The sequence below is a fragment of the Neofelis nebulosa genome, chromosome 10 (genome assembly GCF_028018385.1).
Source record: "Neofelis nebulosa isolate mNeoNeb1 chromosome 10, mNeoNeb1.pri, whole genome shotgun sequence".
NCBI classification, from domain to species: Eukaryota; Metazoa; Chordata; class Mammalia; order Carnivora; family Felidae; genus Neofelis; species Neofelis nebulosa.
In genome coordinates this window covers 9977577-9994058 of record NC_080791.1, presented here as the reverse complement: position 1 = coordinate 9994058, position 16482 = coordinate 9977577, and the positions used below count along the sequence as shown (strand labels likewise).

The window sequence follows — 16482 nt, the reverse complement described above, 5'->3', positions numbered from 1 at the left end:
ACAGGGAGACAGAGGATATGAAGTAGGCTCTGCACTTCAGGAAACAATATTAGTTTCCTGAGACGCAGAGCTCAAACCCACGAACCGTGAGATCATGACCTGAGCCGAAGTCAGATGCTTAACCAACTGAGCCACCCAGGAGCCCCACATAATATTAACAAATGTGTTTCTTGGTACTGTTTTCAATTTGCCTTCATTAAAGTTCAGCAGAATTAACTGGTAAATAAAAACCATTTCAACCTTACTTTCTAAAGTTTGTTATCAACTTTAATTATTCATATCTGTAAATTTACCTTCCTTTCCTACACTCAAAGAATTTGTAGTCCTTCCTAACTGAACATTACCTCGTCAACAGTTTTACATTGTTTTCAATCTGTTTTGCCTATGGAAGTCATCTCCCTCCTGTATTCCATTTCTCCACACCCCCTACATTCCTAGTTCTACATGAGAAACCACAAGAAAGCTGCTGATGGATATACACCTTCCCCAGCAGTATCTTACTTACTGTCTTATAACTGTGTCCAGCCAAGAAGAATTGGCTTCAGGAACTTTTAAACATGCCAAAGCTGAAGCTTTTATGATGAAGTCATTGACAGAAATTTTGCTTCTCCCTTCTAACATCTGCAAAGACAAGAAACCATTGTATTTCCTTCAATTCTCTTCCTGAAGACTGGAACTATATCACCTGGCAGGGGATGTGAGAGGGGCAAACACAAATGTCCTGAGGTATAAAGGATGAAATGAAACTAAATTTGGTTGCTTCAACTTTTTTAACGTAGGTCTTTTCAGCCATAAGTTTCCCGCTAAGCACTCCTTTAGCTGTGTCCCATAAGTTATGGTATATTAAAAAGGCCGCCTTTTTGACTTATCTCAACAAAACCAAAAGTTGGTTCTGTGAAAAAAATCAACAAAATGATAAACGTTTAGCCAGACTGACAAAGAGAAAAAGAAGACTCAAATTCCCAAAATCAGAAATGAAGTAGAGGACATTACTATATGCTCTACAGAAATAAAAAAGATTACTGGTAATACTATGAACACCTATATGCCACAATTAGCTAACTTTGAGAAAAATTCCTAGAAAGACACAAACTACCAAAACTGAATCAAAAAGAAATAGAACCTCTGAATAGATCTAAAGCTAACAATAAAGAGACTGAATGATAATTTAGAAACTACCCACGTAAGACAGCCTAAATCCAGACGGCTTCCCCAACTGGTGAATTCTGCCAGACATTTAAAGAAGAATTAGTATCAATTCTTCACAAACTCTTCCAAAATAGGGAACACTTCCCCACTCATTCTAGAGGTCAATATTAATCCAATACCAAAACCACACCAAGATATAATAAAAAAAAAAAAAAAACCCAGGAAAAACAAAACTACAGACAAGTATAATTTATGAATATAGATAACAAAAACTCTCAAAATAACTCTAGCAAACCAAATCCAGCAATACAAGAAAAGGATTATTCACCATAACCAAATGGGATTTGTCCCAGGAATGCAAGGATGGTTTAACATCTGAAAATCAATTAATCTAATAATGTCCTAATGGAATGTAGGACAAAAATCACACAACCATCTCAACAGACACAGAAAAAGCAGACAAAATTCAACCACCACTTCATAAAACTAGGAATAGAAAGGAAGTTCCCCAACCTGATGATAAAACAGATCTACAAAAGCTCATAGTCATCATCATCATACTTTAGTGGTAAAAGACTTACATCCCCTTAAGATCAAGAACAAAACAAAGACATCCACTTTACCACTTCCAGTCAACATTTTGCTAGCCAGAGAAGCCAGCCAGAGAAGTTGCCCAAGAAAAGGTACCCAAATTGGAAAGGAAAAAGTACAACTATGTTTGCAGATGACATGATCTTGTATATAGAAAATCCTAAGGAACACACTAAATAAAAAATAAGGTTGTAAGATACAAGATCAATATACAAAAATCAATGGTATTTCTATACAATAGCAATGAACACGAGATTTATAATAGTATTAAAAAGAATAAAATACATAGGAGCAAATTTAACAAAAGAAGTACAAAAACTTACACTCAAAAAATTATAAACATGATTGAAAGAAATGAAAGACCTAAATAAATGCAAAGACACCCCCTGTTCATGGAGTGGGAACACTGTTAAGAAGGCAATACTCCCCAAGTTGATTTATCGATTCCATGAAGTCCCTATCCCTATAGGAAATATCCAAAACAGGCAAATCTAAGATGGAAAGTAGGTAAGAAGTTGTCTAGGGTTGGGGAGGATGAGAGAGGTGGGGCGGGGGCTATGGCTAAGGAGAGAATGGTTTCATTTTGGGGTGATAAGAAGGCTCCAAAATTTATTGTGGTGATGGTCACAGAATTCTGAATATACTAAAAGCCACTGAATTATAAACTTTATATGGGTGAATGGTATTATATGTGCATTATATCCAAATAAAGCTGTTTAAGAGAAATGAATAAAATATTACATTGGACATATATTTTTCACGCCTGATTTTCAAATAAATTATAAAATAGCTTTAACATTTTGACAATGAAAGTAAGCAATCAACTTTAACCTCTGTGCCAGTTAAAAAGCTCTGTTAATGCTTCATTGCTTCATTCTTTCATGCATCTAATATTTGAGTACTCCGTTCAGACATATAGCTCTAAAGCCCTGGATATAAAGCAGTGAAAAAAATGGGTAAAAATTCTACTCTCGGGGGCTTACGTTTTTTTTTTTTTTTTTTTTTTTTTAACATGTTTACTTATTTTTGAGAGAGAACGCACATGCACAAAAGGGAAAAGGGCAGAGAGAGAGGGGGACAAAGGATCCAAAACAGGCTCTGCGCTGATAGCACAGAGCACAATGTGGGGCTCAAACTGTCAAACTGAGAGTTTGTGACCCAAGCTGAAGTCAGATGCTTAACCAACTGGGCCACCCAGGTGCCCTGGGGACCTTACAATCTAAAGGGGTGGACAGATAATAAACATACAGCATGTAAAATAATGTCACATGATAAAGAAAAAAAATAGAGGAAAAGAACTAGAGGGAGAAGTGACCACTCACCCCAATCCTCTTCCCTTAATTTTAGAATAAGGTGACCAGGAAAGACTAGAGAAGGTGATATTGAGTCAGATCCTCACGGTGGTAAAGGAGGAAGCCAGGTAGATGCTAGGGGGTGAATATTCCATGCACAGGGAACAGCAAGTGCAAGGGGCCTCAAGTAGGAGTACACAGGTGGAACGTCAAGGAACAGCAAGGCAACCATTGTTTTTGCAGCAGAGTGAACAAGTGGGAAAAGTAGTAGGAGGTCAGAGAGGCTACAGATAACCTGTGTAAGGCGCTGAATGCTGTTCTAATGCCCTCAGTGCCACTGGCTTTTACTTTTCACTTCTTTGAAAACATCTTTCATATCCCTCTCCTACTCCATTCTTAATGCAACCGTCTAGTCCAGACCCTTATCATGCTTACAGGACAAGCATAACTAGTCTCTGCCATTAAAGCACGCCACTATATATCTATTTCGACTAAACTTACTTAAAATATTGCTATCATCATGTCACTATTACTGGTTTCTTCATGTCTAATTCATCAAGTCCAAATTGTTCTGCTTGTAAACAAGGTCTTCCCTAAACCAACAACTGCATACCCACCCTAGAAAAAGGTAGTCTCTCTTCTACATCTGCAATATTTACTTCCTTTCTTAAAAGCATTTTACCTCTATGGTATTCCATCATTAGAATGAACTTTCTACAACTTCTTTGCAGTTCAAACACATACTACTCTACATGGCTTAACCAAGTTTTTCTTATACCACTGTGAATTCCCCAACTACTTTTACTGGGTTCCTCCTCTGAATTCCTAGAACACTTAACCCATACAACATAATTTAGCAGACAAAGGACATTACCATAAAGAGACTGATGTACAAATAAGTATTTTTACTTTAATAAAAATTGCCTTCTCTGTTTTTCACATGCATTATCTCAATTAGATTATAAACTGAAACTCATGGAGAAGGACTATACCTTATTCTATCTTCCCAAAAGTGCCTTATACTAAACACTAAATAGGTAATTGGTACTTAACTGCAAACACAGAGTAAACATACTCTTATCTAGCTTATCTTATCTAGCTTCATGGGATCACAGTGACTGAGGTAGGCTACAATGGATCCAAGGCAAAATCAACTTTAAATAATAAGCTTTAATCAAGGGTTAGAAAATAAAAATTGTCCAAGATATTCTCTCGGCAAGTTAAAATTATGAAGACACCATTTTCCAACATCAACCGGCATATTGGAACAAAAAATATGGGCAAAAATGTATATGTTTAGTGGGGAAATACAAACATTTTAGAATTTACAGAGTTGGAATTTCCAGACCTTTTACCTTATTAAGTTCTTTCCGTACCAACAAAACTTCTCCCATATTTACGTCAATGGAAAGGTAATAATGAGGTATGGTTTGCTTAGACTGCATTAACCGCTGTGCAATAACCTAGAATCAAAGACATTAAAACATCACTTGTCTTAAGTGGTTCTTTTCTTTATTACCTAATTCAGGACTCTGCTTGCCCCTTTACTAGCTCCCTGGTAATGCTTACCTCAAGCATTATAACTGGAATATGGAGGACTGCACCGTAACCTAGGCCCCTTCTAGTGGTGTTTAATCAATATAATGTTTGGTTTTCCCAAGTATCTAATTGGCCAAAGCAAACATCTTAAACTAGTCATCTATGATTCCCAACTAAAAAAAGTCTCTGTTAGTGTTTCAAACCATGAATGCAATTAAACAATCAGGGTAAAGACGCCCCCTATGGTGCTGGTTGCAGATTTAGGGTAATATTCTTACTCGACGAATGTTGCTGACTGGGACATCTGTGAAGACACCTGTGGGAACGGGTGCCACTCCTGGACCCGGGGCAGGCACAGCAGCTGCTGGAGCCTATGGGGAAGTAAAAAAGCTCTTAGTAACTGACTCAATCCTGGCATATACAACTGGGGCAAGTCAGTGACTCTACAGATGGCAAAGTACAGATTAGAAGGCTTAGAGAAAATAGCTATTTCTATCCCAAGAGAGCAAAAGGGACTCATATTTGTACTGTGCTTACACAACAGTTCTGATTTTAATTTTTATACTTAGAATTCTGTAATCATGTCTTAAGTATCATTTTTCTTTGTTCAATGATTAGTTTGTCAAAATAATTTTGTATCTGCAAAATTACCTTCAAGAAAAGCAATCAAAGCATTCTTAAACTGAAAGTAGACATAAACATAAACAAGGTAATTATTTTTCTGGACAGTGTTAAAAAACAATGACAAATCTTTCATTTTAAAACAAACATCTAAATAACTAAATCATTTTCCTTACTTTTAGCTAATAATCTTAACAATTTAAACCAACTAAACATTAGTTGATTGGTTATGTGGATTTAATCCCTGTGTGGAATAATTAACCACATAAAATTCAAACTCTATTCAACCAACTTGTAAGCATGTTTTTAAAAACAGAGCCAGTCAGGGATGCCTGGGTGGCTCAGCCGGTTAAGCATCCGACTATAGTTCAGGTCATGATCTCATGGTTTGTGGGTTGGAGCCCCGTGTGGGGCTCTGTGCTGACAGCTCAGAGTCTGGACCTGCTTCAGATTCCGTTTCCATCTCTCTCTGCCCCTCCCCCACGCTCGCTCGCTCTGTCTCAAAAATAAATAAAACGTTAAAAAAAAAAAAAATCAAAATAGGGCCTGAGTGAGAAGGAGGGTTTGTTAGGAAAAATTCAGAAGCACTGGAAAAAAAAAATTGGAATGAGTGTCAATGTAGCATTATCATCTTTCCTTTTTTTTCCTTTTTAATGTTTATTTTTGAGAGAGAGTGCACATGATCAGGGGAGGGGCAGAGTGAGAAGGGGACAGAGGATCTGAAGCAGGCTCTGCAGTGAAAGCAGTGAGCCCGACATGGGGCTCGAACTCGTGAACTGTGAGATCATACCTGAGCTGAAGTTGGACGCTCAACCGAATGAGCCACCCAGGCAGGCGCCCCTCATCTTTCCTTGTGTATGCTGAATGATAGCACATTCATATCTATATAGTGCTAGCCAGTGAAATTAGGCAAAACACAATTCTGGTCAAGCTATTTCATTCATAAATAACGTATGAAAGGGTCTAACAGGTTGGACAAAACATTTTGCAGGAACAAAGTACCAAAAAAAAAAAAAGCCAAATGTAACTCACAGGAGCAGCTTTAGTAGGCACAAAAGAGTCAATATCCTTCTTGATGATTCTGCCGTCTGGTCCCGTCCCTGGAAGAGACGCATAAATATCACACATGTGACAGCACACCACTGGTTCCTCTGGGATATCGACACTGTGATCCTGAAGTGCAAGTTCCTAAGGGTTCTCTACCAAAGACCCTCTGAAGTGGTCACTGCTCTACTCCTGCACCTTAAAGTTCTCTCTAAAAAAAATAGCAGCTTTTATGCAATTATTAATTTTGATTCACAGAGTGCTCTTGTTTGAGCTGTAGCCGTTCTTTTCTTAATTACTACAGCAAATGCTCCGTTAGGCGAATGTGATAACCGCTACACTACGGAAACCCTGTGGCAGCAAATGCTCTTTGTTAAGTATTTCTCTTTCAGAGATTTGTATCAGTTGTTCATTTTTTTATGTCCTTTACTTTTAAATTGGGAAATACTGGCATATGGCTAATGCTGAATACAATTTATACCTCCAAAACAAAGCCTAGCTGCCTCTTCTCCTAGGCAGCTCCAAAAAAAACCCTTTCTGAATCTTGAAATGGATCTCGTTTGAGTTCTAGATTCGTTTGATCATAAAGAATTCCTTTTGTACAGAGTCGACAGGACAACTATTTCAGATAATTTTTTCACCCCAAAATAGCTTGAATAACTCTCAGCTGCAATGATCTTATCTCTATAATTGTTTCTTTCTCCTGTGGGCTCCATCACTCACAGCTCTGTCACACCTGCCAAGGCTCTAACCTGGCCTGTGTCAGAGGCCTGGGAGTGAAGTGTGTGCAATGTCACACGTGAGGAAAAAATCTTTAAAATCCTCTCACAACAGGCTGAGTTTTATTTTCACTCAATTTCCTTCCTCCGCCCATCCACAACCAATCAACTTTAACTTTAGACCCAAACAGATTCCTGAACCTTAATTCTAAGGAGATTCAGAATTTAGTTATTTAAAATACCTTTTATACTGGCCCACTTCTAGAAAAAATTTGGTCAAATTGATTCATCTTCCCCCAAGGCAGACTTTTAAAAGGATTCTTGTTGTACGCAGTTCGTCCCAACTCCTTTCCTTCATTATGAAAAATGAGTTGGCTAGGATTGTGCTTATCCTCACCCGGAGCTCTAGAACAGAGGTAGCAGTACCCCTATTAGATTTGCCTCTTTTATAAAAGACAGAACCCATAACCTCCCATTACCACCAAGGCTGATCTGGACACCACAGCCCCTTGAGAGGAGGAGACCTACAGAATCATCTGCCTTTGGTTGGACTTCAGCCACCCTCAAGAAATTCCCATTAGGAGTCAGCTGAAATCTTTTAAATGTTTCTGTCCATCTCCCTACAGAGGCACAACAGGCCATCATAAAGCAATATGGTATAAAGGGAAGAACACCGGGCTAGGAGGAAAAATGCAGGGCTGTGTCAGATAAAAATTAGACACAGCCTCTGTGCTGGTCTTTTTAGTCTCATCTGTAGGACACAGGTTATAATGCCGGCCCCTGCTCAAAGGAATGTGTGAGCAATGAAGATCACATGGGATAGTGATGTGAAAGTGCTTTGCCTCAAAGAAATAGAAAACAAACATGGGGACCTGGGAGACACATCAAAGTTGGACACTAGGGTTTAGGCTTTAAAACAGTTTCTGTCTGGGACACCTGGGTGGTGTCTTTCAGCACAGAGCCTACTTGGGACTCTCTCTCCTTCCACTCCTCCCCTGAGCATGTATACGCTCTCGCTCTCAAAACAAATAAAAATAAACGTAAAAAAGAAAGTTTCTCCCCAAATGATTACAAGTAGTCATATTTGCTAAGTCATTTGTCCCTCCAAGAAGGGGGGGCGGGGGGGGGGGACTAGAGGCTGAGTTCAACAGTTCACAGCCAAGGATTTAAATAACCATGCCTTCTTACTGAACTCTCTACCAAATAAATACTCTTAATAACAAGAGTTGGAGCTTCTGGGTTGGTGAACACATCAACGTGCTAGGAGGGCAGTCCTCCGAGCGAGGGCATGCAAGCTTTGCACCCCCCCACCACAAACCACTCCTCGTCCTATGCATCTCTTCTACTGACTGCCCCTGCACATCCTTTACAGTAAACCAGTAAGTACAGCGCTTTCCTGAGTTCTGTGAGTCGTTCTAGTGAATTTTCATACCTAAAGTGGGGTCTTGGGAAGTCCTGACTTATAGCCAGTGGGTCTGAAGTATGGGTGGTCCCTGGGACCTGTAACTGGCATCAGAAGTGGGGCTGAGCCCTCAAGCCTGGGGGGCCCGATGCTAACTCTGGATAGTGTCAGAACAGGATTAAAGTGTTGGATACCCAAATGGTAGCAGAGAATGGATTGTTGGTGTGGAAAAAAAACACACATTTGATGACAGAGAGGTGTCAGAAAACCCCACGCAATCACTGATCCTCTCAGCTTGCTTATTCTAGACCATTCCTTCCTACTGCAAAATTTCTTCAGTCTCACCAAGACCCCCCACTCCACTGACTTGACCGCTCCCATCATCTACCATCTCCCTATCCCCTACACTTCCTCACCCAGGTTCCAATGGGTGGATCACGGTTATAGTCACTCCCTGGTCAAAATCTAAAAAGTCTGCCGGCTCAAGGGAAACAAAAGCAAATATGAACTACTAGGACCTCATCAAGATAAAAAGCTTCTGCACAACAAAAGAAACAACAAAACTAAAAGGCAAGTATGGAATGGGAGAAGACATCTGCCAATGACATCTGATAAAGGGTTAGTATCCAAAATCTATAAAGAGGTTATCAAACTCAACACTCAAAAAAATAAATAATCCAGTTAAGAAATGGGCAGAAGAGAGGAGCCTGGGTGGCGCAGTCAGTTAAGTGTACAACTCTTGGTTTCGGATCCAGTCACGAGGTCACAGCTCGTGGATTTAAGCCCCGCATCGGGCTCTGCGCTGGCAGTGTGGAGCCTACTTGGGATGCGCTCTCTCTCTTTCTCCCTCTGACCTTCCCCGGCTCATGCTCTCTCTCTTTCAAAATAAAAAAAGAAAAAAGAAAAGGGCAGAAGACATGAACCGACGTTTGTCCAAGGAAGATATCCAGATGGCCAACAGAGACGATGCTCAACATCACTCACCATTAAGAAAATACAAATCAAAACCACAATGAGATACCACCTCACACCTGTCAGAATAGCTAAAATTAACAACAAAAGAAACAACAGGTGTTGGCAAGGATGTGGAGAAAGGGGAACCCTCTTACACTGTTGGTGGGAACGCAAACTGGTATAGCCACTCTGGAGGAGTATGGAGGTTCCTGAAAAAGTTAAATAGAACTACCCTATAACCCAGTAATTGTACTACTAGGTATTTACCCAAAGGATACAAAAATACTGATTCGAAGGGGCACATGCCCTCTGACGTTTATAGCAGCACTACCGACAATAGCCAAACTATGGAAAGAGTCCAAATGTCCATCGACTGATGAAGATATAGTATATACATAAATGGTGTTATCACTCAACAATCAAAAAGAATGAAATCTTGCCATTTGCAACAACGTGGATGGAGCTACAGTGCATTTTGATAAGCAGAAAAAGTCAGAGAAAAACGAATACCTTATGATTTCACTCATATGTGGAATTTAAGAAACAAAACAGATGAACACAGAGGAAGGGGAAAAAAAAGAGGAAAGCAAACCATAAGAGACTCTTAACTATAGAGAACAAACTGTGGGTTGATGGAGAGAGGTGGCCATGGGATAGGCTAAATGCAAGATGAGTATTAAGGACAGCACTTGTTGGGGTGAGCACGGGTATTATACGTAAGTGACATAATCATTAAGTTCTACACCTGAAACCAACTTTACCGTGTATGTTAACTAACTAGAATTTAAATAAAAACTTGAAAAAAAAAGGTCTGCCTTCTCAGTGCCAGCATCAGAGTAGCTTAACGCTGTTGGAGACAAAAAAAGTACACACTTAGGTGACTGATTATACTCTAAATTCAGAGCCACAAACCTGAAATAGACACATAAACTGTCCAGAAACTAAGTTATATTTCCTTCGAATTCACTTTCCCTGAGAATACTACCTAACAAATTCTCTAACTGCAAACCTCCCCATACTCAGTCTCCAGCCGATACCTTCACTTCAGACTTTCTTGATCAAACTGCAGCAATCATTCTCCTCGTCCTCCACCACCAAGCCTATAAATCCACCCCATATTCTCCTCTCTCCTATAAAAATAACACAGAATGTTCTTAATTCCTATCAAAAGCCAATCCTTTCCTTCCTACATTTTCAAAAACTGTTTCTTGCCAAATTATTCTGCCCTTTCCTCACCATCTATTTATCCCTTTGTATTAGACCACTAGTTCTAACCAACACAATTTTGCCCCCCGGGGGACATGTGGCAATGTTTGAAGTTGTTTTCAGTTGTTACAAGTGGGTGATGCTACTATGACATAGTGGGTAGAAGCCTAGGATGTTACTGAGCATCCTACAAAACACAAGACACCTCCCTCCCCCAAACAAAAATTATCTGGTCAAAAATGTCAACTCTGCCACAGTTGAGAAACTCCATACTAGACCTCTTCTACTATCAATCACTCTCAAAAGCCCTCTCTTGAGCCCACATTCTCCTAAGCTACGTCCTATTTCTATGCCTTCCTTCATAGTGAAGCTTCTTAAATGAGTTGTCCACAAAGCTATCTCCACTTCTCCATCCATATTCTACTTTTCGGCTTACTCAGACTTCCACCACACCTTTCTTTGAAGTAACTGTTGTCAAGTCCCCATGTACCATCCTTGACTAAGTTCTGTTGATTCTGTCAAAAATGTATCTTGAAGCTGTCCATTTCTTTCCATTTTCACTGTCACCATGCTGGAAAAGTCACCACTGTCAGCTCCAGAAAAAGCCTCTTAACAGGGACCTTGGCTTTCACTTGACCCATCTGCATAAAGCAGCTAAAATGATCTTTTAAAAATACTTCCCTATTGGAGCGCCTGGGTGGCTCAGTTGGTTGAGTGCCCAATTCTTGATTTCAGCTCAGGACTTGATTCTGAGGTTGTGGGATCGAGCCCCATGTCAGGCTCTGTGCTGAGCATGGAGCCTGCTTAGGATTCTTTCTGTTTCTCCCTCTGCCCCTCTATCCTGCTCCACTCTCTCTAAAATTAAAATACACACACACACACACACACACACACACACACACACACACACACAGGAACCAAAAAACCTGTCCTTATTTTAATCCTTTAGTGGCTTCCTACTATGCTTTAATAAAATTCAAATTATACAATGACCCATAAAGTGCTCCTGCTTCTCGCCCCTGTACTTCTTTCCAACCTCACCTCCTTCCACTAAACCCTCTGCTCACTATGTTCCATGAACACTGGCCTCCTCTATGTTCCTCAGACGTGCCAAGCTCTCTCCCACTTCAGATGTGTACTACTGGTCTCTCTGTGCCCAGTTCTTCACATGGTTGGCTCACAGCTTGTCACTCAATAGTGTATCACTTGGTTTCTTTCTTGGCATTCATCTTATGTAATAACAGGTTATTTTCATTTTTACAGCTAATATCTCTTTATGCTATGTGCAGCATATAGAGATATTAACTCTTTGTTAACTTAATCCTCAAAACCTGTAAGCCATTATTTTTATACAGAAATGAAGAAACCGAAACATAAAAGGTCATAAAGCTAGAGTACAGCAGAGCCAGGATTCGAACCTGAGCATTCCAGCTCTGGAGCCCATACTCCTAACTACTAAGCTGCACTCCCTTTCTGTTCATTTAACTCTTTATTGTTGGTAATACAGGCATCTGAAACTGAAATCTTGTCTGTCTTATGAACAAGTGTTAGATGCACAGACAACACTCGATGAATTTTAAATACTGGTAAACGAATCACCTAACTCTAATTGCCTGATAAGAACATTGGGATTTCCCCACTCACATCTTGTGTATGGCAGCCAATGTTGCTAAGTATCTCATAAACGGTCCTTCTTCACTTGTCTAAATTCTTCAGATATAATTATTAATCCAGCCCCTCCTCCCCTTAAAATCTATCCCAACTTACTTTGCTAATTCTAGTCCCAAATAACATAAAGTGGCCATATGCCATTGAAACAACATGAAGATGGAAAAAAGCATCTTAAAATATTACAAAAATCCTCTGAGGTCCAAAAAATTTACAACATTCTATTCTTATTCTTTGGGGACTGGCTTGCTTCCAAGCATGAAACAAAAGCCAGCAGACAGATGATAACCAGCACTGAATGCCCACAGCCAGACAACTGGGGAAATAACCAGTATCTAGACTCAAATTGCAACTTTACTACTTAACATAAAGGGAGATCCCTTAAGAGTATCTTCTTGGGGCACCTGGGTGGCTCAGTTAGTTAAGCGTCTGACTTCAGCTCAGGTCATGATCTCACAGTCCGTGAGTTCGAGCCCCGCGTCAGGCTGAGTGCTGACAGCTCAGATCCTGGAGCCTGCCTTGAATTCTGTGTCTCCCTCTCTCTCTGTCCCTCCCCTGTTCATGCTCTCTCTCTCTCTCTTTCCTTCAAAAATAAATAAAAATTAAAAAAAAAAAAGAGTATCTTCTTATCCAAAAAATGGTGAATGAGAATTCTTATTTCAAGAAAAGAAGCGCTAAATGCGGTAATTCAGTGACTAGCTCATAACAGAAGCCATCAAACCAGGCTTCAGGATTAGTAATTTCCACTTTGTTCAAGTAAGTACACTAATTACCTTACATTTAATTTTAGCTCAAAGATACTTATTTAAATGCCAGGCAATAATATTAATATGAACAGAACTAACATTTGTTGAGTACCTATTATCCTCTAGATATTGTCTTAAGCCCTTTGCCTGCTTTAACGTACACATCATTTCAGTTTTACAGATGGAAGAGCAGATGGTTTAAGTAATTCATCTATAGACATACACAAGTAATTCACCTAAAGCCATATTACACAGAAGATGATAGAGCCAGGAGTAAACCCCAGATGGTCTGATTCAAGACCCCATACTCTTACCACTAAGCTATATTTTCTCTTTGGGGAGAGAAAGATAGGAGTAAGACATTTCCCTTTGCCCTCAAGGAGCTTTAGTTCAGTTTTATATGAATTCTATTATTCAAAGTCATTTCAAATCACCCCAGGTTTAGGTTTTGTTCACTAACAGAGACTTCTTAATACAAGGTCAAGTCATAAAATTCAACTTTGCTGCACAAGCACATTATACTTTCACCAACAATTAAGTAGTTCCCAAGAACCGAGAAAGAAAAAGGCTATCTATACTATATAGGTAGATCCTAAATGGACTGAATACAGCACAAGTTTCCCTATCTGTGTTGGCAACAAAGGAGATTATTTCACTCTCTCATCCTTCTCCCTACTGTTCCATGTAAGATGACTGTATAGTTGTACTTGCTAGTCTTAAGAAGGAAACTCAAGTGAGTTTTATCTTTACAACCCCATTCCACAGAGACAGACTTACCTTTTACCTGCGTAAGGTCAATCCCTTTCTCTGCTGCCAATTTCTTTGCAAGAGGACTAACGAACAACCTTCCCTTTGGTCCAGCAGGAGTAGTAGGGCGGGTGGCTGAAGGTGTAGGGGCTACAGGTTGGGGAATTGGAGGAACAGGGGCCACCTTTTGAAAAAAGTTAGATTGTTAATTCACCACTGCAAAGGCTGGTCTGAAAGATAAGGAGTTTACATTTTATTAAGAAGTCAAGATATATTAAGTAACTTTTATCTTTCTCTCAAAGATCATAATGCACATTTCCCCTGCTTAACCAACTTAATATAACAATATGAAGAGGAACAACAATACTTTATGTCAAAGACAGTACCAAGTTATCTTTGTGATAACATGGAGAGGCAGGAAATTTAATACTGTTATCCAGTATATAATATCTTCATAGGCTTTCTTCACTTTACTCTCTTGCTGCTTCTTATTCTCATTTTCTTACATGACCAACATGGTTTTTGTTTTCAGTTAATGTCATTTCAAAGTAATAAATTATGCTGGAAGGTTCCATGTTGAAAATACCTTAATAAACCAGCACTACTACTTGCCAGCTCCCCACAAACGTAGGGCAGTAAGAAATCAAGTTTCCTTTGACAAAAATATTGTACGTAATCTAAACTCACATGATTCTAACATCTACAGAAGGCTGGTGATAATGTTATCTATGCCTGGACTTCACACAAGTACATAATAGATATATAGTATATAATGTAGAGCATATAGCAACAAGACTAAATTCTAAGCAAAACAAGCCATGCTACATCAAGGTTCTAATGTATTATAAACAGAAACCTGACCCACTATCATAAGCAAATACCAGGAGTACTGACAGTAACAAAGATTAGTTGACCCTCCAAAGACATGAGTCTGAACTACACAGGCACACTTACACACGGATTTTTATGGTATGGGACTGTAAATGTGTTTTCTCTCCTTTATGATTTTAATAACATCTTCTTTCTCTAGTGTGCTTTAAGAATACAGCATACAATCTATATAATATACTAAATATATGTTAATGGACTGTCTACATTGTTGGTTAAGGCTTCTGGTCAATAGCAGGCTTAGCAGTTAAATTTGGGGGGAATCCAAAGTTATACATGGATTTGCAAGGGCGCAGTTAGTGCCCCAGTCCCTGTGTTGTTCATGAGTCAACAATATATAATAAATTCTACAGAAACTGGGGAATGAAGTATTAACTTCCATATACACATCTACACCTAAAGCATAAAAAGAACATGTCATCTCAGCTTTGTTCTCAGCAGACCTCATGACAGTAGGAAAAAAGAAACAGACACAGGTCAAACAACTATTAGGTGGGCAGTGCAGTGCCACATACCTGTAGATCTCCACAAATGCTCACTATGTCCATCTTTTTTTGTTTTTCTTTTTCAGATTTTTTTTTTTTTTTTTTTTTTTTTAAGTAATCTCTATACCCAACATGGGGCTTGGATTCACAATCCCAAGATCAAGTCATGCGCTCCTCCAACTGAGCCAGCCAGGTGCCCCTAACTATCTCCTTCTTTATTCGTAGAGTCTTAGGGCGGGAAGGAACCTAGGATATTACCCAGTCTAATCCCTTAATTTAGAGATGAACAAGGTAATGTTTCCTCAATTCTAGAAGCATACATACCGGGGGTGGAGGAGATGGTGGTGCTTGTGGTTTTAAATCAGTTACTTCAGTTGGCCTATAGTCAGCAAATGCTGGTATATCTTCCTCTTTTTCTACAATGATACAGAGTGGGGTTCCTAGAGGGACATCTCTTGTGCCTTCAGGGATCAGGATTTTTGCCAGGTAACCCTCTTCCTGTACTTCAAAACCTTGAATAGAAAGAAAAACCATTATGGGACTTAAGGGACTCCACTATCTCACCAAACTCAAAGCAGTTTTAAGTAAAAAGCTCTTCTCCTTCAAGCTAGCTACCCAACCTTTGGTGAGCTACTCTACCTCTCTATGTCACAGCTCCTTCAACTACAAAATGGGGTAACGATAATACCTACCTCACAGGGACGTTATAAGAATTAATATTTTCCAAGAACCTAGAAACAGTACCTGGTACAAAGTAAATACTAAATAAATAGCTGTTAAATAACACTATGAGAGATTACAGACAGTAGTTAATTCTGAATATTTTTCTAAAAACATCTCTAAGGGAAGCCCCTACACAGACCCATAAAACCTCAAGCTGGCATCAACTGTACCAGTATGACATCAGCTGTACTGCTAAAAATAAGAACCACATGGATGTTAAATTAAGGGAACTACTAGGTTTGACAGTGATGTGGGATAAATTATGCCCTTAAAAGCACCTTTGGAGTTTTTCAAAGAGATTATATTGGGTATTCAACTATTCCAATGTAAAGAATATGGTATTACTAGGGTTTCTAAGGAATTTACAACTTAACATTTTATTCAGCTACTGCTCTTGGAAAGAACTCCAATGTGAAGTGTTTCAAAAGTAAAACTAAAAGAAGCCATAGCAGAGAACAATTTTTGCCTTGCAGATCTGGGCTTTCTGTTGTGTTGTGCCTCTCCCTGATGAACACATCTTTGACGAATCTTTCCTTTCTCCAGTTAAGCATTAATATCCAATAAGAGATTTAAAAAAAAAAAAAAAGACTTCAGGGCCACAATAGAGTTGGACCAAGGTAATACTTCTCCAGTGCCTAGAGTCTCTAGAATACTATCTCCATAGCTATACTGGTATTCAAGTTAAAATGCAAAGCTCATCTATTGTTA

The 16482-nt window shown here is 39.2% G+C and overlaps 1 protein-coding gene across 1 annotated transcript in view; it reads right to left on the bottom strand.

The window, feature by feature from the left end:
- The window catches only part of DLAT (dihydrolipoamide S-acetyltransferase), a 29249-nt gene that overhangs the window by 7257 nt on the left and 5510 nt on the right, over positions 1–16482 (bottom strand). Inside the window, exons 6-11 of the mRNA XM_058690240.1 lie at positions 15376–15563; positions 13709–13862; positions 6225–6292; positions 4850–4942; positions 4388–4495; positions 506–621 (exon numbers count right to left, since the gene is read on the bottom strand). Coding sequence (XP_058546223.1) covers positions 506–621; positions 4388–4495; positions 4850–4942; positions 6225–6292; positions 13709–13862; positions 15376–15563 — 727 coding nt within the window. The remainder of the gene's footprint in view (positions 1–505; positions 622–4387; positions 4496–4849; positions 4943–6224; positions 6293–13708; positions 13863–15375; positions 15564–16482) is intronic.